The following is a 27,814-nucleotide window of genomic DNA, read 5'->3' as shown; positions in this document are numbered from 1 at the left end:
CAAGGTGATTTGGGGAAGGTGGTCTTGGACTCAGAGAACCACATCTGGTCCTAGCAGTGCCTGCTTTGGGCTTTGGGCACCACCCACATGCCATGAAAACTGTTGGGGGCAGGCGAGGGTGCTCCAGCCAAAATTAGAAAGTGACTCTGACCTCAGCAAAGTGAGTCCTTGGTATGACCTTGAATGGCTATTGAAAAGGGCTGATTCAATACAGCATCATCAGGAAAACACAGTAGTTAAGGGCCTGGACTCAAACCCTGACTGCTTAAGTATAAGTCCTTACTGGTTCTGTGAACTTGGACAATTTACTTAAGCTCTGCAGACCATATGTATAAAGCAGGGATAATATTGGACCTACCTCATTGGTTGTAAAGATTAAATGAGGAGCCTGACCAGGCGGTGGCACAGTGGGTAGAGTACTGGCTCACCAGCTTCAGTGCAGGGTCTCTGGCTTGAGTGTGGGATCATAGACATGACCCCATGGTTGCTGGCTTGAGCTCAAGGTCACTGGCTTGAGCAATGGGTCACTCGCTCTGCTGTAGCCCCCTGGCCAAGGCACATATGAAAAAGCAATCAGTGAACAACTAGAGAGCCACAACAAAGAATTGATGCTTTGCATCTCTCTCTTTTCCTGTCTGTCCCTATCTGTCCCTCTCTCTCTCTCTCTCTCTGTCACACACACACACACAAAAAGATTACATGAGGATCTTACCTGTACCAAATATTGCTTGAAATAAGGAAACATATGGGCCAGACCTTGAAAAGTGCTGCCTGATCTAATGTAATTTGTTGTCTTGAACTCAAACTTTTAAAGAGGAACTGATTGTGCAAGAAAATACTTAAATACAGTAAAACCAAATTGTAAAAAATGCTCTTTCTCCCTGCCCCATTGTGATGGTTGATTTTGTGTCAACTTGACTGGGCTAAGGGATGCTCAGACAGCTGATAAAACATTATTTCTGGTGTGTGGGGGTAATACTTATAAAGTGCTTGGGATAGTTCCTGGCATTTAGTAAGAGCTTTGTAACTACTAACTATTATGTTTACCATTATCATCATCACCACCACCATTTACTCTGTGTTTAACATGTACTGGACACTAAGCACATGGTGCTACCTTTTGAAATAAATGTTATGCTTCAGTAATGCCTCAGTTGAACAAACAGACATTTGGAGAGATCAGGTAACCTGCACAGGGTTAAACAGGCGATTGGTGGAGCCAAGTATTCCTGTCCCAATCTGTGCTGTCATTGTTCTCAGTGGCAGTCCATACTCACAGCTATATTGCTAAGTACTGTGCTTCCCACAGACTGGGCAGGGTGCTGAGCATTTTACGTGCTTGATCCTGTTTAAGTTTCATAATTCCATGAGGTGGATACTCTTGTCATTCCCATTTGACAGATGAGAGAAGCTAAGCAACCTCTACAAATTTTGACAGTAAAGAAAGCTGGGATTTGAATTCAGGCCTGCCTGGCTCTAAAATCCATTCTAATATCTATTTAGTTTGATGGCGAAACAGGTGAGCCGGATGCTCCTGGGAGGCTGGTGACAGTAATTGGTAATCATGATTTCCTGATATCCACTGCAACGCAGGGGGACACAGTTTGCCTAGTCAGCCCTATTTTCAGAGCTGTTATTAAGGGCAATTTCCACTTTCTCTGATATTTCATTTTCCTGCAGCTTCTGAAAGCTGTAGATGTGCTCAGGTTGAGACAGGCTTCTGTGCCTTTCACAGGTCAGTCTGTTGTACCTGATGCAAGAATATGGAGGAATCATAAACGGGAGACCCTGTTATGATATGCAGAGTCTTCCCTGCATTGCAATAGGAGGAAAGAGCCAGTAGATACCCAGATTGCATTTTTTGACCAAACACCTAAGGTTATGTGACTGCATCATTCCAAATGTGCATTTCATTATCAGGTCACAAGGGGGCAACTTGTTTGGTGACAAGTAGCAGTATAGGCAGAACACAATCATCAGCCTGTAGATCAGCAATTCTGAACCAGGCATACACTGGCTGGGCATCAGAGGGCCCGGGAACATTCTGTGTGTGTGTCTGCATTTTCCTTTAGCCTGTAACTTTTGTAATATGCTCTAGGGAGTTCATGACACACACACAAAAAGTTTAAAATTCATTGTTCTAGATTTTACAATCACTAAAAAAGAAAGCTTCAAAAAACAAAATACCTAATTTCTTTTTTAATGAAAATGGCAATGCCCCCTAGAGGCAGCAATGCACCTTTCTTTTGGATGAATGATTTATGCTATAATGAGCGTTCTTTCTATTCTCTGTATTTCTAACGTGTGTGTGTGTGTGTGTGTGTGTGTGTGTGTGTGTGAGAGAGAGAGGTAGAGACAGAGAGAGAGGTAGAGAGAGAGAGAGAGAGAGAGAGAGAACTATGCCAGGTTCTAGCCTAGAGATAAGATTTCCTTCACAGCAATCTTTTGGGTAAAGCTTATAATATCTGTGTTAGGTAGATAATAATATTAACTCCATTATATAAATGGGGAAATTGAATCTTACAGAGACATACAAACTTACCCAGGGTCACTTAGTAAGTCAATCTAAATTCTGAGATGTCATAACTAGATTTGTAAATCAAAATACAGGATAAACCATAGAAAATAATTTTTAAATAATATATTTTAATATTTCTTTTTAAGGAAGAAAAAATTTGGAGAAAATTTCTTCCTACCCCCTCCCCCACAAATTTTTCTAGAAATCTTTGCCAGAAATCTTTTTTTCTTTTCTTCTTTGGCAAAATAATTTTTTTTTTTTTTTGTATTTTTCTGAAGCTGGAAATGGGGAGAGACAGTCAGACAGACTCCCGCATGCGCCTGACCGGGATCCACCCGGCACGCCCACCAGGGGCAATGCTCTGCCCACCAGGGGGGATGCTCTGCCCCTCCGGGGCGTCGCTCTGCCGCGACCAGAGCCACTCTAGCGCCTGGGGCAGAGGCCAAGGAGCCATCCCCAGCGCCTGGGCCATCCTTGCTCCAATGGAGCCTTGGCTGCGGGAGGGGAAGAGAGAGACCGAGAGGAAGGAGGGGGGGTGGAGAAGCAAATGGGCGCTTCTCCTATGTGCCCTGGCCGGGAATCGAACCCCGGTCCTCCCGCACGCCAGGCCGACGCTCTACCGCTGAGCCAACCGGCCAGGGCCGGCAAAATAATTTTTAATTGTTATTATAAACAGGACTACCTGTGCTGAGGATTTATTTCTGGCAGTGGTGTTACTGGGTTGTGAGAAGAGGAGACAGAAAGGGACCTGTCAAGAAGGAAGAGGCTAAAAATGAATGAATGTGTAGATTCAGTGGCTCTTACACAGTGACCATATGTTCATCTTCTCAGAGAGTCAGACACGAGGGCCACCAGGCAGAGAACAAAAAGCTATTTCAGATGATGGGAAATTAAATACTTTGAATTAAAATTCAGCCCAGGTGAATTTTTCTCAGACACTTTGAAAGTGTTCATGCCCAGATGTTACCAAAAGAACATTTCACCAAGTTAGTGTTTGATCAGGAGTCCACAAGAACTAATTCATCTTCTACTTCATTTCCTAAGTCTTTTGACCCCCAAATTAAATCAGAGCCCACAGAACATGTGTAACATAAATGTATCTTGCCAATGCCCCAAATCCAACTTTACAGGTGGCAGAGGGCAGTTCCTATGCTCGTGCCTTGTTCAGTTGGCCAATCCGACTTCTCTTTTAGGATTAGGTTCCTGCTCACACCTCCGGGAAACCTTTCCTGCCCTGATGGCTGCGTGAGGGGCAGCTTCTCTCTGCTCCACCAGAGCTTCTGAGTGCCACTCATTGCTTTTGTCACATTCTTCTGTTTTTATTTTTTGTGTGCCTCTTTAACCAGATTCTAGACTCCCTGGAGTTAGTTTAATGTCTGGGTACATAAAAGATGCTCAAAAATTAGTAACCTGACAATCTTGCACTTGTTTTTCCCCATCTAAAAGTAATGGCAAGCCCTGGCGGGTTGGCTCAGCGGTAGAGCGTTGGCCTGGCGTGCGGGGGACCCGGGTTCGATTCCCGGCCAGGGCACATAGGAGAAGCGCCCATTTGCTTCTCCACCCCCGCCCCCCCCCCTTCCTCTCTGTCTCTCTCTTCCCCTCCCGCAGCCAAGGCTCCATTGGAGCAAAGATGGCCCGGGCGCTGGGGATGGCTCCTTGGCCTCTGCCCCAGGCGCTAGAGTGGCTCTGGTCGCGGCAGAGCGATGCCCCGGAGGGGCAGAGCATCGCCCCCTGGTGGGCAGAGCGTTGCCCCTGGTGGGCGTGCCGGGTGGATCCCGGTCGGGCGCATGTGGGAGTCTGTCTGACTGTCTCTCCCCGTTTCCAGCTTCAGAAAAATACAAAAAAAAAAAAAAAATCAATAAATATTAAAAGTAATGGCAAGTCTTAGTGTCCTTAAAGTAGAATCATTTAAAAGCACTCTATGTTAAAAAGGGGTGGAGGGTGGGAGGGGCGCATTAACCTCATGCCAGGACTTGTAGAGTTAGTGCCAAGAAGGGAAGACATCCAAGGGCAGTATACTAGTTATCCGTTGCTGTACAAGAAGTTGTTTCAGCACCTCACTTATCATCGCTCTTTATTTCTGCTGGTCAGGGATTTAGACAGCCCATTTATCTTGCCTCTGCATATGGTGCCTCGGGTCTCTGCTGGAAGGGTAGAGCCGGGGGCTGGAATCATCAGAAGGCTCATGCACTCACAAGTCTGGCAGTTGACTTTGGCTATTGGAGACTTAGCTGGGGCTGTCAGTCAGAACACCCCCCACATGGCCTTATGATGTGACTTGAGCTTCCTTAGAACATGGCAGCTGGTGTCCAAGGACAGATGTCTTGACAGACAGAGAGCCAGGCCAAAGTCATTCTGTACATATAACTGGCCTCAGAAGTCACATGGCACCACTGTGCCACATTCTATTGGCTGAGGCCACTCTAAAGGTTCATTTAGGTTTAAGGGAGAGAACAAAGGCTCCACCCCTCAGTGAAGAAGCATCAACATCACATTGTAAGAATATCATGTAAGACAGGATATATGCCATGTGGCCATCTTTTAAAAATGCTATCTGAGCTCTGTCCAGGTAACTCAGTTGGTTAGAGAGTCGTCCCAATACACCAAGGTTGTGGCTTCAATCCCTGGTCAGGGCATATACAAGTAGCAACCAATGAGTCACAACTAAATGGAATAAGTTGATGCTTCTCTCTTTCTCTCTCTCTGCCCTTCTCGCTCTCCCTTCCTCTCTCTCAAAATCAATAAGTAAAAATTTTTTTTAAATGCTATCTGCCGTAAGCAGTCATAGGGAAAAGGCCAAATTCCCCATAATAGAATATGTGTAAGAATCCCTATCGGGGAGAGGGATATGAATCAAGGCAGAGGAGTTCATAGAGGCAGTGGGGTTTCCTTTACTTCCAGAAGACAGCTAATTACAAGGCTTCCAGGAATGCAATAGAAAAAAGAGATTTAATACCTTGTGACAGATATTTGAAATGTTAGAGAATTCTGTTTCTTATTATCAGGTCTACATCATCTTCTTGCAAGAATGAGGCAGCTTTACTTGCCAGAGTGACTCTCATGTGACCTCTCTTTGTTGAGGTCATTTATAGACCCCCTCCCCCCCAAGTTTCTTCTTAATTCCTTGCTCATGTCAATCTATCACTCTTGTCATAATACTTGGTTATTTCATTATCCTTACTGATGATACCCTGGCCTCTCACCATTATGACATCCTCTCTTCCAGTGATCTTCTCCTCCACCCTTCTCATCTACTCATTCCTATGGTCACTGGGTTATTCCCTTGACTTTGTCATTGCAGCCTTCCATGGTCACTGTTTAAGGTGTCTATCAGCTCCCATAAATCTTCGATGCTAAAAGAACCCATAACCTCTGATCTTTCTACCTTTGTACTGTCCCTCACTTTCTCCTGACCTCACTCCCCCCAAATTAGGTCAGAAGTCCAGGATTAGAACCCCTGACTTGCATATGCTCTCAAATTCCTTGCCTCCTCCCTCTTCTCTTCTTTGTAGTCTCCTGACAAAACTCAACTCTGATTAATTCCCCCCAGGCCCCACCTGGCTCCCCACAACTGCCAATAGGCAGCTACTGGTCTCACTCTAAATTCATGACAACAACCTCCAGTGAGTCTTTAGGGTGCTCACAGTCAGACTTTCCCTGAAATGGGAAAGCAGAAGTGCCACTTGAGGTTGCTGCTGTGCCCCAGAGCTATAACCCCACACCTTTGGGTCAGAGCTCACTACCTACTAGACACTGCTGCTCAAACTCAGGGCATACCCAGGCAACCTTCCGAAGAATAAATCCTCTTTAGAAAACAGCTTCTCTCTGCCAACACCCCAGCTTTCCGGTGGCTTCAAAACCAGTCTGGTGATGTGACATCCTCTCAGAGGACAACCTTTCCATTTCTGCTTTGTACATTCTGCATTGCTGAGAAAGCTGTGCTGACATCTCCTTCTACTACTGTTAGCACCAAAGCACAAAGTCAGAACTGCACGTTCATTTTTCAGTGAGAAAAACCAAAACACCTGGGGGTGAGGGTGAAGGGGCTGTAACCAAGTCACTGCTGGGTGAGGCGGAAAGCACCTGAGTAGGAGCCTAGAAGATCTGTCACCTTGGGCAAGTCCCTTCAGCTCTCTGGGTCCCAGCCTCCTCATCTGCAAAGCAAGGTTCTTTCTAGAGCTTTCATTCTGACTTTGCCACAGGATGCTACACCATTCACAGTTGCCCCTGTATTTTTCAGCCTCTACTTCATTCACTCATCAGCTTTTCCATCCAGAAAAGGCTCTGCTTTGTGCCAGGAGGGTACCAAGATAAACAGAACAGAACCCTGGCCCTCTAAGTGCTCATATTCCTTATAGACAGATAGCGTGATATGATCTTATAATTATGCCATAATGTGACGAATGTTTGGGGGAAAATATCTTTAAAGTGTGATGAGGACAAAAAAACAAAGAGGATTAGTTCTCACTGTGGAGGTCACAATCCTTTACAGAGAAAGCAGCACTAGAAAATTCTTAAATGACCTAGACTCTAGGTCCTAGAGGGTTTTGCCAGAGTGTGGTGGCCATAGGGGGCGCAGAAATGACATTCCAGTTATGCAAAAGGGCCCAAAGATTTGGTGAATCTGGAGGACTAATTCCAGGTTTTCCATATGTCTGACTCTCGGGCACATGGGGGAATGTGTCAGGGTACGAGGCTGGACAGGACAGATTGGAACCTTTGCTCTTGTTTTCCTCTCATTTAGCAAAAATCTCACTTTAGAATTATCCCAATTCCTCGTTCTTTAAGTCAGGACTTCCCTGCCAGTCTTCAAGTCTTGCCCACTGTAGCCTCTGCTCTCTGTGTTATGTATGAATTCTCCTGAAACCTGACCCCTCTGTGTATGCCATCCTCCCGTATGAATTCAAGCGAATCGCTGATCAAATATTTCCATGTAATGTATAAGGCAGCAGATAATAGCAGCTTCGTTTCACAGAGAGAAAAGCTAAAGTAAACACTGATTTACAGATGTCTCAGTATCAGGTAAACAGACTGGAAATATGTCCTGGGTCCTTATGTCATAAAAACTCCATGACTCTTGATGGAAGGAGACTTGACTTGGAGTGGCGAATGCACAATACAGTGTACAAAAGGTGTCTTGTAGAATTGTGCACCTGAAGCCTATTTAATCTTGTTAACTGGTGTCACCCAATAAATTTAATAAAAAGGAAAGAAACTTAAATTAAAAAGAATACCCTCCATGACTTTCTTTTTTTCCGAGTAAGGAGAAATAAGTAATCTTGACTGACCTAGGCAATCACATTGGAACTGTCATAAGGGTAAGATTTTGAGCAGAGTATAGCTTTAGGGAAGAGATAAATAAGGGAAGAAAGCATAACGAGTTACCACTCGGCATGTGGATGGTAAAATTAAAATCTTGAGCCCATGACAACCACTGCTTCTTTTTCCCAGTCTAATTGTTTCACAAGGAAAGAGAGTTGTTACCTTTTAAAAATTCACTGTGAGAGGTAATTGGTCACCCAAACTCCACAGGACAATAGCACTCAGATAGGTCACTATCCAAGATCTGGTCTTTGGCCTTAGAGATCCAAAAAGTTCAACTATTAATTTTCACAAAAGAGATCAGGGGTTCAAGGACTGAGTCTGAACTCAAATGAGGTTGATGTTTATTTTATAAAGCAAGCTCTTTATATTGTGTCACTAGCACCATCTGCTGGGAAACAAAAGTGACTTGTTAAGAATACTTAATGTTTGAAAGTCTCAGCAAAGAGGAAGGACAAACTAGGCAGATTCTGAGAAAAAAAATTTAAGTATGTTATATTGAAGTTACTTATATACAGAAGTAACCACTAAAACAAAAATACATACTTTATAAATGACCAGAAAGACACACAAACACAGATCATATGGTAAAAGATTTTTAAAAAGCAATAACTAGAATTAGTCAACACAGAAAGCGTGCCACCAAATATAAAGACAGAACAAAGAACACTTAGAACATATATATGTCACATTAATGCCATAGAATCCCCTATTAAACAAATTCTCTGAGATGGAATCACAAAGCAAAACCCAACGAATGTTGTGTACAATCCACGTGACTCAGAAAGGTTGAAAATAGGAGACTTCGCCCTGGCCGGTTGGCTCAGCAGTAGAGCGTCGGCCTAGCGTGCGGAGGACCCGGGTTCGATTCCCGGCCAGGGCACACAGGAGAAGCGCCCATCTGCTTCTCCACCCCTCCGCCACGCCTTCCTCTCTGTCTCTCTCTTCCCCTCCCGCAGCCAAGGCTCCATTGGAGCAAAGATGGCCCGGGCGCTGGGGATGGCTCTGTGGCCTCTGCCTCAGGTGCTAGAGTGGCTCTGGTCGCAACATGGCGATGCCCAGGATGGGCAGAGCATCGCCCCCTGGTGGGCAGAGCGTCGCCCCATGGTGGGTGTGCCGGGTAGATCCCGGTAGGGCACATGCGGGAGTCTGTCTGACTGTCTCTCCCTGTTTCCAGCTTCAGAAAAATGCCAAAAGAAATAAAAAAAAAAAGAAAATAGGAGACTTCAAAAGCACACCAAACAAATGAAAGCCAAAGCAGCACGGATCTCAGTCGGCAAAGGCTGATTTCATGACAGAAAGCATTAAGTTACATAAAAGAACACAGACACCTTGTAATGATAAAGGATGCAGTTCACAGTGAAGGCTCACAAAAAGAGATAAAAGGAAAGAAGGGAGAAAGGGAGGGAGGGAGGGAGTCCCATAACACCAGAAGGGATGTTCTTAACTGGTCGCTGGTTGTGTGATGACCACCAAGACAGGGCTCCTGTTCATGTTCCTTCTGAGCTTTGCGCTTTAAGAGTTGAGGGGCCCCACACTGCAGTGACCTCCCACCCAAATCATTGTAAAGAGGCATCAGGATGTCCTCTCTTGATGAGCTTGAGGAATCCAGCGTGCACATGCGCAGTGCTTGCTGACTTTAACTCCTTCAGGAATGCGTCCTGGAGACACAACGCTTTCATTCAGGGGGTTGACTCTAAAATAGGCAAATAGTAGAGTGGCCGTACCTCCCAGTTTGCCCTAGAGACTGTCCCTGTTAACTCATTTCTCCCAGTGTTATTAACAGCCCTACTACAGGCTGGAGTGTATCTACAAGGAAGTGACTGGGAAAGGGTCGCTGCCAGTGTTCCTTTGGCTAATAATGGCCCCAATTGGTTTGTGAATCATTCATGTCAGGGACATTTTTAGTGCCTGTTTAGCCACTTCCAGATGCTATAAGCCCTGGGATATTTCAGCACTAAAGCGAGAAATGTCAACAAAGTGATTTGACTCAATGGTTAGGACAACCATCGCCCTTTATCCAACTTAGCCCCTAATGGAAATTGTTTCCTTGATTTTTGTATTTTTTTTTCCACATATGAATGATTCTGAATATTATAACCACTGCATCTGACAACTTTTTAAAAATTTAATAATTCATTCTCCTTCTTAGGATCGGAGCTCCTATCTCCTTTACAAATCAAAATGAAGGCCGAGTGAGTCTTTAGAACACCACACACAAAGATGTGAGTTGGGCATTTATCACCCTTTTTTCTGCCTCTTGCCAACAGGGGAAGTTGCTCCAGTGCAAGGAACTGCATTTGACCTGAGGAAACCAGTGGAGCTTGGGAAACACCTGCAAGAGTTCCACATCAATGGTTTTGACCACAATTTCTGTCTGAAGAGATCTAAGGAAAAGCATTTTTGTGCCCGGTAGGTACTTTTCAATTCCTGCCTCTGTACAGAAGACGAAATAGCCACCCCTATTGGAGGAGCTCTATTTTTCTTTTTAATTGATTTTAATTTATTGTGCTTACATAGATTCAAGTGTCCCAATGAATATATCTCCTTGCCCTCCACCCCCTGTGTTCCCGTTGATACCCTCTTTGCCCCCTCCCCCCAACACCTTCCCCCTTCCCTCCAGGATTTGCTGTCCTGCTGTCTATAACTCTGTTATTTTTTTTTTCAACTTGTTAATCTTTTTTTTTTATATAAATTTTTATTAATGTTAATGGGATGACATTAATAATTCAGGGTACATATATTCAAAGAAAACATGTCTAGGTTATCTTGTCATTAAATTATGTTGCATACCCCTCACCCAGAGTCAGATTGTCCTCCGTCACCCTCTGTCTAGTTTTCTCTGTGCCCCTCCCCCTCCCCCTAACTCTCTCCCTCCCTCCCTCCTGCATCCTCCCTCCCCCTACCCCTGGTAACCACCACTCTCTTGTCCATGTCTCTTAGTCTCGTTTTTATGTTCCACCAATGTATGGAATCATGTAGTTCTTGTTTTTTTCTGATTTACTTATTTCACTCCGTATAATGTTATCAAGATCCCACCATTTTGCTGTAAATGATCTGATGTCATCATTTCTTATGGCTGAGTAGTATTCCATAGTGTATATGTGCCACATCTTCTTTATCCAGTCTTCTATTGAAGGGTTTTTTGGTTGTTTCCATGTCCTGGCCACTGTGAACAGTGCTGCAATGAACATGGGGTTACATGTGTCTTTACGTATCAATGATTCTGAGGTTTTGGGGTATATACCCAGTAGAGGGATTGCTGGGTCATAAGGTATAACTCTGTTATGAATATATAATTTCACTAATCTTTCTCTTCTCTGATCCCATCCTCTCGTCTCCTTTCCCTCTGACCGCTTCCCCTCTGGTCCCTTTGATCCCACGCCTCTACCTCTATTCCATTCCTCCATGATTAGATTACGCATATGAGTGAGGTCATATGATATTTTTCTTCCACTGCCTGGCTTATTTCACTTAGCATAATAGTCTCCAGGTCCATCCATGTTGTTGCAAAAGATAAGATTTTCTTCTTTTTCACAGTCATGTAGTATTCCATTGTGTACATGTACCACTGCCTTTTTAATTCACTCGTCCACTGATGAACACTTGGGTGTTTCCAGATCTTGGTTATTGTAAACAATGCTGCAATAAACATGGGGATCCATTTCTTCTTTTGAATCCGTGATTTGCTATTCTTAGGATATATTCCTAAAAGTGGGATAGCTGGGTCAAAAGGCAGTTCCACTTTTAATTTTTTGAGAAATCTCCATACTGTTTTCCACAGTGGCTGCACAAGTCTGCATACCCACCAGCAGTGCAGGAGGGTTCTCTTTTCTCCACACCCTCGCCAGCACTTACTATGTGTTGTTTTGTTAATGAGCGCCATTCTGAAAAGTGTGAGGTGGTACCTCATTGTGGTTTTAATTTGCATTTCTCTAATGATTGGTGATGTCGAACATTTTTTCATATGACTATTGGCTATCTGTATGTCTTCTTTAGAGAAGTGTCTATTCAGTTATTTTTCCCATTTTTTGATCGGATTGTTTACCTTCCAGGTGTTGAGTTTTACAAGTTCCTTATATATTTTGATTATTAACGCCTATCAAACATGTTCTCCCATTGTGTGGTTTGTCTTTTTATTCTGTTCATATCATCTTTAGCTGTGCAAAAGCTTTTTAGTTTGATATAGTCCTATTTGTTCATTCTGTCCTTTATTTCACTTGCCCGTGGAGATAAATCAGCAAATATATTGCTGCAAGAGATGTTGGAGAGCTTACTGCCTATGTTTTCTTCCAAGATGATTATGGTGTTGACTTACATTTAAGTCTTTTATCCATTTTGAGTTTATTTTTGTGAATGGTTAAGTGGGTGGTCTAGTTTTATTTTTTTGCAAGTACCTGTCCAATTTTCCCAACAATATTTGTTAAAGAGACTGTCTTAACTCCACTGTATACTCTTACTTTGTCAAATATCAATTGTCCATATAGGTGTGGGTTTATTTCTGGGTTCTCTGTTCTGTTCCACTGATCTGTATGCCTGTTCTTATGCCAGTATCAAGCTGTTTTGAGTACAATGGCCTTGTCGTATAATTTGGTATCAGGAAATGTGATACCATCCACGTTATTCTTCTTTTTCAATATGCTGAGGACATTCGTGTTCTTTTTTGCTTCCATATAAATTTTTGGAATATTTGTTCTATATTTTGAAGTATGCAACTGGTATTTTAATAAAAATTGCATTGAATTTATAGATTGCTTTGGGTAAAATAGACATTTTAATGATGTTTATTCTTCCTATCCATGAACACGGTATATGCTTCCACTTGTTTGTATCTTACTTGATTTCTTTTATCAATGTTTTATAATTTTCCAAGTATAAGTCTTTAACCTCCTTGGTTAAATTTACTCCTAGGTTACTTTCTTTTTTATTGTTGGAATAGTGAAGGGGATTGTTTCCTTAATTTCTCTTTTAGACAGTTCATTGTTGGTGTATAAAAATGCTACTGATTTCTGAATATTAGTTTTATATCCTGCCACCTTGCTGAATTCATTTATCAGGTCCAGTAGTTTTTTGACTGAGACCTTAGGGTTTTCTATGTACAGTATCATGTCATCAGCAAATAATGATAGTTTTACTTCTACTTTTCCAATTTGGATGTCTGATTGCTGTGGCAAGGACTTCCAGAACTATGTTGAATAAGAGTGGTGAAAGGTGGCACCCCTGCCTTGTTTCTGATCTTAAGGGGATTGCTTTTAATTTTAGCCCATTGAGTATGATGTTGGCTGTGGGTTTGTCATAGATGGCCTTTATCATGTTGAGGTATGTTCCCTGTATTCCCACTTTGCTGAGAGTTTTGATCATAAATGGGTGCTGGATTTTATCAAATGCTTTTTCTACATTTATTGATATTATCATGTGATTTTTCTCCTTCCTTTTGTTTATCTGATGAATCACATTGATTGATACGCAAATATTGTACCAGCCTTGCCTCCCCAGAATAAATCCCACTTGATCATGATGTATGATTTTTTTCATGTGTTGCTGGGTCGAGTTTGCTAATATTTTGTTGAGAATTTTAGCAACTAAGCTCATCAGGGATATTGGCCTAGAGTTTTCTTTCTTTGTAGTGTCATCACCTGGTTTTGGAATGAGGAATATGCCTGCCTCATTAAAGGAGCTTGGAATTCTTACTTCTTCTTGAATTTTTTGAAATAGTTTGAGAAGAATAGGAGTTAGTTCTTCTCTGAATATTTGGTAGAATTAGCCTGTGAAGCCATCTGGCCCAGGACTTTTGTTTGTTGGGAGTTTTTTGATAACTGTTTCAATCTCTTTTGTTGTAATTGGTCTGTTTAGGTTTTCTGATTCTTACAGATTGATTTTTTAAAATTAATTTTAATGAGGTGACATTGATAAATCAGGGTACATATGTTCAGAGAAAACATCTCCAGATTATTTTGACATTTGATTATGTTGTATACCCCTCACCCAAAGTCAAATTGTCTTCCGTCACCTGCTAACTGGTTTTCTTTGTGCCCCTCACCTCCTCTATCCCCTCCCTCTCCTTCCTCCTCCCCTTCCCCTCTGCCCCCCCCCATCACCATCACATTCTTGTCCATGTCTCTGAGTCTCATTTTTATGTCCCATCTATGTATGGATTCATATATTTCTTGTTTTTTTCTGATTTACTTTTTTCACTCAGTATAATGATATTAAGTGGGATTTATTCTGGGGAGTCAGGCTGGTACAATATTTGCAAATCAATCAATGTGATTCATCACATAAACAAAAAGAAAGAGAAAAACCACATGATAATTTCAATACATGCAGAAAAAGCATTTGATAAAATCCAGCACCCATTCATGACCAAAACTCTCAGCGAAGTGGGAATATAGGGAACATACCTCAACATGATAAAGGCCTTCTATGACAAACCCACAACCAACATCATACTCAATGGGCAAAAATTAAAAGCAATCCCCTTAAGATCAGGAACAAGGCAGGGGTGCCCCCTTTCACCACTCTTATTCAACATAGTCCTGGAAGTCCTAGCCACAGCAATCATACAAGAAGAAGAAATAAAAGGCATACAAATTGGAAAAGAAAAGTAAAACTATCATTATTTGCAGATGATATGATATTGTATATAGAAAACCCTAAAGTCCCAGATTGATTTTTTAAAGATTATATGTTTCAAGGAATTTGTCCATTTCTCCTAGGTTGTCTAATTATTTGGCATACAGTTCTTCATAGTATTTTCTTACAATCCCTTGTACTTCTGCTGTGTCAGTTTTTACTTTCCATCTTCATTTCTAATTTTATTTATTTGAGTCGTCTCTCTTTTTTGCTTGGTGTGTCTGGTTAAATGTTCATCAATCTTGTTTATTTTTTCATAGAACCTGCTCTTGGTTTCATTGATCTTCTTTTTTTTTTTTTAGCCTCTATCATTTTTTTCTGCTCTGATCTTTATTATTTCCTTCCTTCTACTTCCTCTGGGTTTTACTTGCTGATCTTTTTATAGTTCTTTTAGATGCAGGGTTATGTTGTTTATTTGAGCTTTTTCTTGCTTTTTAAGGTATGCCTGTATGCTATGAACTTCCCTCTCAGGACTGTTTTTGCTGTGTTCCATAATTTTTGAGTTGTTGTATGTTCATTTTCACTTGTTTCAAGGAAATTTTTTATTTCTTCCTTGATCTCATTGTTAACCCAGTCGTTATTTAATAACATGCTATTTAGTCTCCAAGTGTTTGAATGTTTTTCAGTTTTTCTATTGTAGTTGATTTCTAATTTCATGACATTTGATCACAGAAGATGCTTGATATGATTTCAATTTTCTTAAATTTGAGACTCATTTTGTGTCCTAACATGTGGTTTATCCTAGAGAATATACCATGAGTGCTTGAAAGGAATGTATATTCTGCTGCTTTAGGGTGAAAGGTTCTGAAGATATCTATTAAATCCAGTTGATCTAGTGTGTCCTTTAAAGCTGGTGGGGTTTTTTGTTTATTTTCTTTCTTGAGGATCTATCCATTGATGCTAGTGGGTTATTAAAATCCCCTACTATTATAGTATTGCTGTTGATCTCTCCCTTTATGTCTGTCAAAATCTGCTTTATATATTTAGGTGCTCCTATTTTAGCAGCATAGATATTTATAATGATTATATCTTTCTGTTGGATTGCTTCCTTTATCATTATGTAGTGACCTTCTTTATCCCTTACTATAGCTTTTGTTTTAAAGTCTATTTTGTCAGATATAAGTATTGCTACCCCAGCTTTTTATTCCTTTCCATTTGCATGAAATACTTTTTTCCATTCCTTCACTTTCAGTCTATCTGTATCTTTTGTTCTGAGGTGAGTCTCTTGTAGGCAACATATGAACGGGTCCTGTTTTCTTATCCATTCAGCTACCCTATGTCTTTTGATTGGAGCATTTAATCCATTTACATTTAAGGTTATTATTGATATGTAGTTGTTTATTACCATTTTGTTCTTTAAATCTACAATCCTCATTTTCTAGATTTTTATTCCTTTGCTCTGTTTACAGCAGGCCCCTTAACATTTCTTGCAGAATTGGTCTAGTTGTAATGAGTTCTTTCAGTTTTGTTTTTTTGTCTTTGTTTTGGGGTGGGTTTTTTTTTTTGTCTGGGAAGCTTTTTATTTCTCCTTCAATTTTAAACAATAACCTTGCTGGATAAAGAAGTTTTGAGTATAGTCTCCTGTTTTGCATTACTTTGAATATTTCTTGCCATTCTAACTGGCCTCAAGGGTTTCTGTTGAAAAATCAGATGTCATCCTTTTCTGGGCTACTCTGTAGGTAATAGACTTCTTTTCTCTTGCAGCTTTTAGTATTCTTCCTTTATCTCTTAACTTTGGTATTTTAATTTTGATGTGTCTTGGTGTAGGCCTCCTTGGGTTACTCTTTAATGGGACTCTGTGCTTTTTCAACTTGTGTGACTCTTTCCTTCATAAATTTAGGGAAGTTTTCAGGTATGATTTCTTCAGTCAGGTTCTCTATCCCTTGTTCTTTCTCTTCTCCTTCAGGAACCCCTATGATACAGATGTTGTTTCTATTCATGTTGTCACAGAGCTCTCTTAGAGTTTCCTCAGATTTTTTTTTTTTTAAAGACTTTATTTATTCATTATAGAGAGGGGAGAGAGAGAGAGGGAGAGAAGGGGGGAGGAGCAGGTAGCATCAACTCTCATATGTGCCTTGACCAGGCAAGCCCAGGGTTTTGAACTGGCAACCTCAGTGTTTCCAGGTTGATGCTTTATCCACTGCGCTACCACAGGTCAGGCAAGTTTCCTCAGATTTTTTGAGCCTCTTTTCTCTTTGCTGCTCTGCTTCCATGCTTTTGTTTATCTGTCCTCTAAATTGCTGATTTGATCCTCTGCTTCATCCAGCCGCTGTTAATTCTTTCTAGTATAGTCTTCATTTCTGATATTGTATTGTATATTTGTCATTTCTGACTGATTCTTCTTTATGATTTCAATGTCCTTTTTGATGCTTGCTATCTCTTTATTTAGGTGCTCATTATGTCCATCCATTGTTGCTCTAAGATCCTTGAGCATCCTAACAATCATTATTTTAAACTCAGCATCTGGTAATTTGGTTACTTCCATCTCATTCTGTTCTTTTTCTTTTTTTTTTTTTTTTTTTCTTTTCTGTATTTTTCCGAAGCCGGAAATGGAGAGAGACAGTCAGACAGACTCCTGCATGCACCCGACCAGGATCCACCCAGCACGCCCACCAGGGGGCGACGCTCTGCCCACCAGGGGGCGATGCTCTGCCCCTCCGGGGCATCGCTCTGTTGCGACCAGAGCCACTCTAGCGCCTAGGGCAGAGGCCAAGGAGCCGTCCCCAGCGCCTGGGACATCTTTGCTCCAGGGGAGCCTCGGCTGCGGGAGGGGAAGAGAGAGACAGAGAGGAAGGAGAGGGGGAGGGGTGGAGAAGCAGATGGGCGCTTCTCCTGTGTGCCCTGGCCAGGAATCAAACCCAGGACTTCTGCACGCCAGGCCGACGCTCTACCACTGAGCCAACCGGCCAGGGCCTCATTCTGTTCTTTTTCTATGAATTTCTCTTGTTGATTCATTTGGATTGCATTTCTCTGTCTTCCCATTTTTTCTGTGTATAGAGTCCTCCTTTGGGTGTGTTCTTTGAATAGCTAGCTGAGTCTAGGGTTTAAGTTGTCTGCCTTCTGCTATCAGGTGTGTTGGTTCTAGATCTTATTGGATTGTCTTCATCTGTTGTTTATAATCTGCTGTGGGCTACTTGTCAGCAGCTACTGCTACTGCTCTTTTTGCTGTATGTGTAGGTGATTTCTCTGCCTGGGTAGTGTGGGAGAGGTCAACCTGTCTATACAGATCAGCTTCCTCCTGTTTAGGGCTGTCAGCAGCTCCATAAAAGCTGCAAGCTCTGAAAGATATGCCTCTACTTTTCAGTTTTGCCACCACCTCTTGCAGCTGCCTTGTCTTTTCAGAGTCTTCAGTCTTGGTGTGGCTTCTTCAGTGATCCTTGGTTTTAGTTTCCTCTTAATTTAGTCCAAAGTTGGTTTTTCATGATGATTGTTCCTAATTTGAGTTGTAGTCCAATTTGGTCCTGAGAGGCGGCAGCTGGCACATCTGCCTACTCCATTGCCATCTTGGAATATTTGAGGAGCTCTTCCTCTGGCCATATAAACATGTACTATGCTACAGGGACCAAACGCCACATGCCATGTCTTTTCAAAGCTGATGTTGCACAGGTGAGCTCTGCAGAATTTCACATCCTGAACCCTCATGCCATTATCCCTGTGCCCCTGCCTGGTATCTCATCCCTTTGCTCCCACACACCATGTCTGTCTGCTCCTTAAGGCCCCTTTTTTGTTAGAAGCCCTAATTCCTCCTTCCAGACCCTTTGTACTTCTTTACCTTGGGTTTCACCCTTCCCACTCCTGTCAGCCCTCCCACCTCCAGCCTGGTGTGACAGGCATTGTGTGCACACTCCCTCCTCACTGAATTCCCAGCCCCTCCTGCCAGCTCACCTTTGTGAATCCCTGCCTCTCCCTATCCCCTAATACCATGGTAGCACTAGCAAAACAACCATAAGTATTTGTAGAATTAATGGATTATCAGTAACACCTAGAAAATGATTCAAACTCTATGAGAGAACTTAAACAGCCTTCTTTCCCTTGGAGCCGCAGACCTCCTGCCTTCTTTCTATTCCACTACTCAAGTTCTGGCCCTCAAACCTCTTTCCCTGAACCACTTGGTTAACTACATGCTGTGCGATGTTTTACTTCTCAGAGAGACTGTGAGACCCAGGCTCTTTATCAATAGCCCTTAGACACCAAGTACAGGACCGGGAAGGTACTTACCTCTGTAGAGGCCTGGTTTGAGGGAAAAAAAAAAAAAAAAGGAAACTGGTTGTTGCAGAAACCCCAGCAGATGATGTAGGGGCTAAAGAGCACACATGCGCCAGTCCCAGAGATATGGACATTTAATTAAGGAGAGTGTCTCTTTTTTCAAAAACCAGCTGGTTGTTTTGCCAGGCTGAGCAGAGAGCTCCAGCTCTTTATGAAGAGGAATCCCAGCAAATCCCAGCCCCTCCAGGACCCTAAAACTGCCATTTTCCAACCTGGCTGCCCCAAACACACACACACACACACACACACACACACACACACACACACACACACACACACACACACCGTCTGTTTAGTCCTTCCCCAAAAAAACTAAAATCAGAGTGAGACATTGCTACAGAGGATCTTCAAAACCACCTGCGAATGCCTTACCTAGGAGGCTGCCAGAATTTCCCATGATGCTCTTCTTACATTTGTCTCCTCCATATATCTAGTCCTGGCTCTGTGACTGGGTTTGATTTCTGTCTCCAAGCTGCTTCTGAGCTCTGCTTTTCTCTGGCTATTTTTTCTGCCCTGAACCTATATATGGTTTGGCTTTTTCCCCAGGGTTCGTCATGCTGGAAGTGGGCGGGTACTGGAAGTACACACCACCCAGCCTGGGGTCCAATTTTACACGGGCAACTTCCTGGATGGAACCCTGAAGGGCAAGAATGGAGCAGTCTATCCCAAGCATTCTGGTTTCTGCCTCGAGACCCAGCACTGGCCTGATGCAGTCAATCAGGTAAAGTGACAGGTTGGCCTGTTAGAGTGGTGGTGTGTCCAAGGTCACACTGTATGACAGAGGTTATCACTCTCAAGTCTGGTTTGTATGATTCAAAAGTCCAAGTGTGTTCTCTTCTCCAAGTCATGATACACACAGGAAACACTTAGCCAAGTTACTAACATAGCACTGAGACATTTTTTAAAATATCTTGTTTTGGGCCTGACCTGTGGTGGCGCAGTGGATAAAGCGTTGACCTGGAAATGCTGAGGTCGCCGGTTCGAAACCCTGGACTTGCCTGGTCAAGGCACATATGGGAGTTGATGCTTCCTGCTCCTCCCCTCTTTCTCTCTCTCCTCTAAAATGAATAAATAAATTTAAAAAAAAATTAAAAATATCTTGTTTTGTACCTTCAAAGCTTTTATTCCGTTTGTTTCTCATCAATACCTACTCATTTTCTGCAACCACACATTTAAGATAAGCCTTCATATCTTCTCTTCCTATTTGCTTCCTAGTAACTTTCTTTTCTAGCTGTTCCCTAGAGTAATGTTCTGAAAAGCACCCTCCAAGGATAAGACACTTGCAGCTTGCACCAGAATATGTCAACACACTGCTTCCTTCGTGATAGTCTGGCTATGACCAACTGTGCTTAGTGATGTAGTTGATTTTCATTCTGGCTCAAATTCAAAACAGGGCCTCCATTGCCATCTGGTTCACAGAGCTGATCTAAAGACCAGACTAGAAGCCATCCTGGGTATGGGTGCAACCTGGCTGGCAAGGTGTAACCTGTGTTTTTCCCCCTTCACAGTCCCACTTCCCTCCTGTGCTGCTGAGGCCTGGTGAGGAGTATGACCACACCACTTGGTTCAAGTTTTCTGTGGCTTAAGGAAGTGTACGACACAACCTGCTCTGGGGCCAGGCTGTGAGCCCCTTCAGAAGCTGGTCTACTCAGTGGTGAGATAAAGATTTAGAAGCTTTAAAAGTGATCCTGTGAATTAAAACCATACAAATAATAGCTGTCATTATAACGAGTCTGAATATTCATTTCCTTTCCAATGACTGGCTCCAGGTCTCTGTGTAGTCAGGAGGACCCAAGTACCACTCATCATCCAATCACTAACCCTAGCCCAGAAATGGCACATGGACCCCCATGCTCTGTTGGCTTCATCTCTCCACCCCGCCACTTTCTTTTCTACTTTTCACCCCCTCTTTGAGCTTACTCTCTCATTCCTTTACTTCTTCCTTTTCCTCAAACCACCTTGAGCATCACTTTGGAGTTTTCAGAGATCACATTAGTTCTTTCCACATGCTGGCAGATGGACCTTTCCCCTTGATAAGGCAGTATATAATTAAGTGAGGAAGTTGAGTTTTAAGGAAGGTAAAATGATGGTCGTGGCTGGTTGGCTGTGGTAGAGCATCTGCCCAGCATGTGGATGGCCTGTTCTCAACTCCCGGCCCAGGCACAAAGGAGAAGTGCCCATCTCTCTCTCTGTCTATCTCTCTGTGTCTGTCTGTCTCTCTCTCTCTCTCTCTCATCCTCCTCTCCTCCTGCAGCCATGTCTCAATTGGAGCAAACTAGTCCTGGGCACTGAGGATGGCTCCATGGCTTCCGGTGCTAAAAAATGGCTCTGGTTGCAACAGAGTAAGGGCCTCACATGGGCAGAGCATCACCCCCCCTAGTGAGTTTGTAGGGTGGATCATGGTAGAGCTTATGCAGGAGTGTCTCTGCCTCCCCTCCTCTCACTAAAAAAAAAGGAAGGTAAATGGCCCACTTAAAGGCACACAGCCCAGGAGTGTCAGCCAGGACTTGAGGTAAGGCCATGTGAATTCAAGTCCCTTCTTTACTTCCCCTTCCATCTGCCAGAGCATTTCCAGGGTCCACTCATGGGCAAAGCAGGGTCTGACCCTTATCTGTTAGAGCTAGCCTTTCTTCCCATATTCACTTTTATGAAAAGCATTAGCATGAGTTTAATTAACTATCTCTGAGCCTTAGAAGTGGTGTGACTTAAAGTACAAGAATCAAAGCTTTCTTAGGACAGCGGTGCATTAGACTTAAATAAATAAAAGTACAAGAATCTGGAATTATGATTCTGTGCCTTTGAAGTTAACTTGGAAAGCCCTAGCCCAACCAAGGTTTGGAAGAAAGGAAGCCACTGGAGTCAGGACCTGTGTGTGCAGAGAGGACCTTACCTGGGGGTCGCACATTGCACCTGGAACAGATGTTGTGTTGTGTATATGAGGCTGGGGCTCCCTCTTTTCCTGAAGAGTTGAATCATCAGTGATGGGTTTGGGTTAGTGTTTTTTTAAACAAATGTTATCTTTCATATATTAGCAATCAGTTGAAATAAAAAAAAAAGAAAAAAATACCTTCCCAAAACTCCCAGTTTCTTCACTTTAAATCTGTGAAGCATGGGTCTTTAGTAAAATTTTTGAGAAACTGATCATTTGTAGTGGTGACTAGTCCATTCTTTTTCATGAAACACACATAAAAGAGAACTTTGATGTTCTTGAGAAATGACACTACATAGTTATGAGACATGTGAGCATAATTGTAGAATTTTATGGTAAAATCACTGAAGGTGTCAGCAAGAAACAATTTTACAGTCTAACCCAGGGGTCTCAAACTCGCGGCCCGCGGGCCGCATGCGGCCCGCCAAACAATTTTGTGCGGCCCGCAGACTAATCCACGAAGTTCAAAATATTTTGGATAAAATTAAGTAAGCCTAGGGGCCTACTTGTATTTTTCATTTCTCTAGCATCCTAGCTAGATATTAGCTTAGTTAACAGCAATTGTGAAGTGAACTACAGTTTCTGGTCATTTTGTGACACTGAGTAAACTGCATGTACGATTGTGCTTGTTGTACTGATTTTTTTTGTTTTCAACTGCAGTGAGAAAAGTGTTGCATAACAGTTGCCTTTTGTAGACCTAGTGCGGCCCGCCGAACGGCTGTGATCTTGCTCTGCGGCCCACATGCTGAGTTGAGTTTGAGACTCCTGGTCTAACCGGACACTTCATTCACATGAGGTGGTGAAAAAAAACATGGAATTTAATATGAAAACATACTACAGTATTAAAATCTTATTGAAAATGCAAATATCTAGTGCTTATAATATTACAAGCATGCCCTACAACGAGTCTTGATTCAAATAACAATGTCCTAAGTAAGCAAAGCTAATGAAGAGTATTTTAAAGAAATACTTTGTAAATGAGATATCAGTAGTGTTCAAAGTAGTACTTTTAAAAGATAAATATTCCTTTTTTATACCTAAACAATAAATGCAATTATCCACTAAAATGAAACATACACTTCCCTCCAAGAATAAGTCTCCAGGCTCCTAGGAGTCCAAGCCTTACTTACTACACAGCCCTACCCACAACCAGATTAGTGCTTTATTATTCTGAGTTCTAATCCTGCACAGGTGAACATATCATTGATTAAGCTCAATGATCTGTATAATCCTTGATCTGTATAATCTGAATTGTTTCTAATTCATTGGACATTAAGTTCTTATCATTTCATTACCAGTAGGATATTAATTTTTTACAGTTTCCACTCATTTTGCCTAACAAGGTAAGATGCAATATTAAATAACTGCACAAACATTGCTGTAAAGACTAAACTAAGATGGCATGAAGGTTGATGGAGGTTGAATTCTTGACTGTTAGGTGACCAATGACAGTGCAACCTCAGCAGACAAAAAGGAAGTTGGTGTCAATGCATAAATGAATAGTTTGTGAAAAGTAGAACATGAAATAATACAAGACTACCAGAAGACAGGAGGAATGTACACCATATACCCAGTTCCTTAGACAAGTTCCAATATTAGTCATAACCATTTTAAACAATTGGATCACCAGTTCGCAATGGGCTATTTGGACAGTTGTGACAGGCATGCACCCCTTTTTCAGTCAAGGTATTTATATTCTCCCCCTAAGTTCCAACTTCTCCAATCCAATTACCCAAATCATAATTAAAGTCTCAGGTGCTTTGGGTAGCATTTCAGCTATAAGTAAGTAAAATGCTCAGCAAATCCCCTCTTCAATAACGCAACTATAATGCTGGGGAAAAATCTGACAAAACAATTTTGGTGCTCTGGAAACTGACCATAATCACACAACAATATGAGACGTGTTTGTGTTTGAAAAATTACTGACCTTTGGGTAGGAACAATGGGACACTGTGGTGTCCTGCCTGCGACTGCTCCCATTCTCCTTACTTTCCCAGCTCGGTCACTGTGGAGCTTCTCCCAGGGCAAAACAGAACATGAGGACCAGCAGGTTCTGCGGCTGATGGGGAGGGGGAATGGCTCACTCAGTTTGGTGGGTGATACTTATATCCAAAAACTTTATCAATACAATGGAAGTAATGATCTCAGTGCTATGCAAACACAACGGGCCAATGCCTCTAGTAAGTAGCCTGAGGTTGCAGTCATGATTGGAGCAAACATATTCGGGGTAATCAGGGGCTGTGCACATGCATAGAAGAGACCAGAGTGGATACAAGCTATTCACACATTCCTGGCCAACTCTGAGGCCACATGTATGAGCAGAGAAAATTAAGAGGGGCTCAGCAAAAAATAAAAGCCAAGACAGATGAAAACAGCCTGAACACTGAGTTCACTCTCTAACTACACACATATCCATGATCAGATGGAAAAAACCTGACCAGGTTGAGGTGTTTCTGTCCAGTTAATGGCTGACCACTGAACCATGCAGACACAGGGCAAACCCCCAGAATGCTGAGCTTACAAATAAACACAAGAGCCCTGGGTGGCTCAGTAGGTTAGAGCACCATCCCAATATGCAAAGGTTGGTTCGACCCCTGGTCAGGCAACGTACAGGAACAGATCAATGTCTCTCTCTCCCATTCTCTAAAATCAGTAAGTAAATAGTTTTTTAAATTCACAAGATTTAAATAAATAATAACCAAAACACTAAATCGAGATTATTTTTAAAAAAAGTGAAATTCTGAGGTTGAAATGTACAACAAAAAATGAAAAGTTCACTTCTTCACTTGTTTCTGAGAAGCTCAGAAACAGGTTTAAGATGGCAGAAGAAAGAATAAGAACTTGAAGGCAGCCCTGGCAGGATAGCTTAATTGGTTAGAAACTCAATCCAAAAGACAAAGGCTGTGGGTTCAATCCCAGGTAAAAACACATACACAAACAGATTGATGTTTCTGTCTGTTTCTCTCTAAAATCAATAAATACATTTTTTTAAACACTTGAAGACTGAATAAAAGAAATTCTTCAATTTAAAAAAGCAAGAAAAGAGACTGAAGAAAATGGAAAAGAGCCTCTAAGATGTGTGGACATCAGCATACGTATATAGGGAGTCTAAAAAGTGTGGAGAAAAAGGGACAGAAAAATATTTCAAAACATAATTTGGGCCTGACCAGGTGATGGCACAGTGGATAGAGTGTCGGACTGGAATGCAGAGGACCCAGTTTGAAATCCAAAGGTCGCTGGTTTGAGTGCGGGTTCACCAGTTTGAGCACAGGGTCATTGGCTTGAGTGTGGGAACATAGACATGACTGCATGGTCGCTGGCTTGAGCCCAAAGGTCGCTGGCTTGAAGCCCAAGGTTGCTGGCTTGAGCAAGGGGTCACATGCTCTGCTGTAGCCCCAGTCAAGGCACATATGAGAAAGCAATCAATGAACAACTAAGTGCTACAAGAAAGAGTTGATGGTTCTCAATCTCTCTCCTGTCTCTATCTTCCCCTCTCCCCATGCCTCTATCACACACACATACACAAAGATATATTACTAGACAGATATTTTATAATGATGAAAATATCAACACATCCAATGATACAACAATTATATGATACACGCATCTAATACAGCCTTGGATGCTTTGACGCATTAACTGTGAGCAGAGGCCATGCCTGGAGTCATTGGTGTTGGGCATAACACAATAGCTCTGGTCAATATTGCTTCAAATTTCCTGAACAGAACAATTTTTTTTTTAGATGAATACTTCTCTGTGCTAGTGAACTCTACTGGTACTAATTGAAAGTAAAATGCAGTTTGTGCCTTTTTTATAGAAAGGTTCCATTCCAGGATAAGGTCATTTGGTTAAAGAAAGGATCAGAAAAACCTAAAGAATACTTAACAGAACCCTGCTTTGATTAATATATGTGTGCTGCCACCTTATAATAATAGCAATAAGCCAGGCTAATCCATCCAATGACCAGTGAACGAGGCTACCCTGCCTAACATTATCTCCTACAGCAGTTTTCAATTCTGGTTGCATGTTAGAATCACCAAGGGAGTTTTCTGGATTTTAATACCGGGCTTTAAGTTCAATTTTGGTTTCATTAGGTTTTAAAGCTCCTTGGATCCTAATATATAACTACGAATGAGAACTAATGCCCCAGAGTAAAAGCTTTCCTCGTTATTATCTCATAACATTCACCAATATTACATAAATGTGTTCAGCTAGAATTTGCTCCCTAGCTTCCTGAAGCATTTCAAGAATGAGTCACACAGAAACAATCTTCCCAGACCAAAAATACATCTTGGTAAGGCCCTGCAAAACCCCATCAATAATCCTGGCACCAAATATCTTCCTAGATAATTATTTTGAAGATGGTAAACAGTTCAAGGTATAATGTCTAAACCAGGAGTTGGCAAACATTTTCTGTAAAGATGCCAGAATGTTTTAAGCTCTGTGAGACTCAGTAGTTCATGATTGTTCAACTCTTGTCATTGTATCAGAAAATCAGACAATAGGTCACTGAGCATGACTGTGTTCCCATAAAACTTTATGGACGCTGAAATTTGAATTTCTCTTAATTCTCATGTCTTGAAGTATTATCATGTTTTCAACCACTTAAAAATGTAAAAATCATCTTTGCTCATAAGCTGTAAGAAACAGCAGTAGGCGACATTTGACGTGGAGGCCCTAATTTCCTGCATCCTGGTCTAACAAATAGCCAGCACTCGGAAAGAATGGAAACATAAGGTGCAACATATTCACCCTTAGGCAAGGGAAGCAGTACTTCTTGTTACAGGCACCCAAGAACTCTGGTGATTGTCCTCCTGATAAACTGGCCCATCTGCCTTGACCTCTGCCATACATACTTTCCTTATAGCCAGTTTTATCCTTGGCAGTGAAAGGATTCATCTTCTAGAATTCAGATTTCCTGAAGATATGTTACAATCCAAAATAAAAATTAAGTCTTTGTATTGGATCACATCCAGCCACCTTCAAGCTTTAGTCACTAAAATTCCCTTCAGTCAGGGAATCTAGAGGTGGACAATGTAACCTTAGGCAGCTGATAAGACATAAGAAATGGACCCTGTTAGTTCAATGACTTGACCTTCTTTACATAGGTTAGGCTGACTCACCTGGGCTAAACAGCTTTGCATAGTAAGTCTGCACCCTTTTCTGCAGAGAACTTTCTGCACAGAAATCTTCCACACCCTTTCTGAGAACTCTCTAATTTAACCCAGACATGGAGAGAAACACTTTGCACTCAACTTGGAGGAGAGATGGGCATTGCAAATTGCAGCCAAAGGATCCCAATTATCTGCAGGTAGATTCTGACAGAAATCAGTCTTATAAGGGACTAAAAGGAAAATGTGAAATGTGGGATTTGAATTGAAATGGTGATTATAAAGTTCTCACATAAGAGGTTAAAATTTTATGTGCTTGGTTTAATAGATTCAAATTCATTCATTCATCCATCCATTAACTCACTTATTATTCACCAAATATTTAAGTACTAATTAAGTGCTAGGCACTGAGGAACTGAAACAAGGCTGGGTACCTGCTGTCACAGTGTGTCTTGGGGTGGCATACCTACAGAGTAAACAGGCGATTACAGTATCAATAGGTGTCCCACCATTGAAGAAGTTCAGTGTGTTGAGAGCAAAATACCTAAACCAGATTTTTGAACACTTGGAAATTTTCCAGAGTAGGCAAGAAATATGTATTTTACAGTTTAATAAATAAGAAAAAAAAAACCCACACCTATGCTGTGACACCATTTTCAACACAAGATTGATAAAATTCAACGAGCTTGATAGCCCTGTACCACATGGGCAATGGTACAGGAAAACAGGCACTCCTACACATTGCCACCAGGGAAAACTAACATTACCGAGCAAAAATATATATAAACGCACATACTCTTAGACCAAACAATTCTTTCTGGGGATTTTCCTACATATGCAGATTCATATGTGCAATGTATTGTACAAGGATACTCACTGCAGCATTGAGATAGTAATTAGAAACAACCCTCGTATCTATCAATAAGGAACTAATTCAATTCCTATTTGCTCAAAACTCTAAAGGAAGACTCCTTTCTAGGACATACCAAGTCCTACATGATCCCCCTGCCTTCCTGTGCCACTCTCTGTTCACTT

At 41.8% G+C, this 27,814-nt stretch overlaps 1 protein-coding gene across 1 annotated transcript in view; it reads left to right on the top strand.

Moving 5' to 3' along the window:
• The window catches only part of GALM (galactose mutarotase), a 59,496-nt gene extending 39,042 nt beyond the window's left edge, over window positions 1–20,454 (top strand). The window contains exons 5-7 of the mRNA XM_066378452.1: window positions 10,111–10,252; window positions 19,286–19,460; window positions 20,248–20,454. Coding sequence (XP_066234549.1) covers window positions 10,111–10,252; window positions 19,286–19,460; window positions 20,248–20,325 — 395 coding nt within the window. The 3' untranslated portion in view covers window positions 20,326–20,454. The remainder of the gene's footprint in view (window positions 1–10,110; window positions 10,253–19,285; window positions 19,461–20,247) is intronic.
• Window positions 20,455–27,814: the final 7,360 nt, after the last annotated feature.

The sequence above is a fragment of the Saccopteryx leptura genome, chromosome 3, assembly GCF_036850995.1.
Source record: "Saccopteryx leptura isolate mSacLep1 chromosome 3, mSacLep1_pri_phased_curated, whole genome shotgun sequence".
NCBI classification, from domain to species: Eukaryota; Metazoa; Chordata; class Mammalia; order Chiroptera; family Emballonuridae; genus Saccopteryx; species Saccopteryx leptura.
The sequence above is the reverse complement of the archived record's forward strand: the minus strand, read 5'-3'. Positions and strand labels throughout refer to the sequence as shown.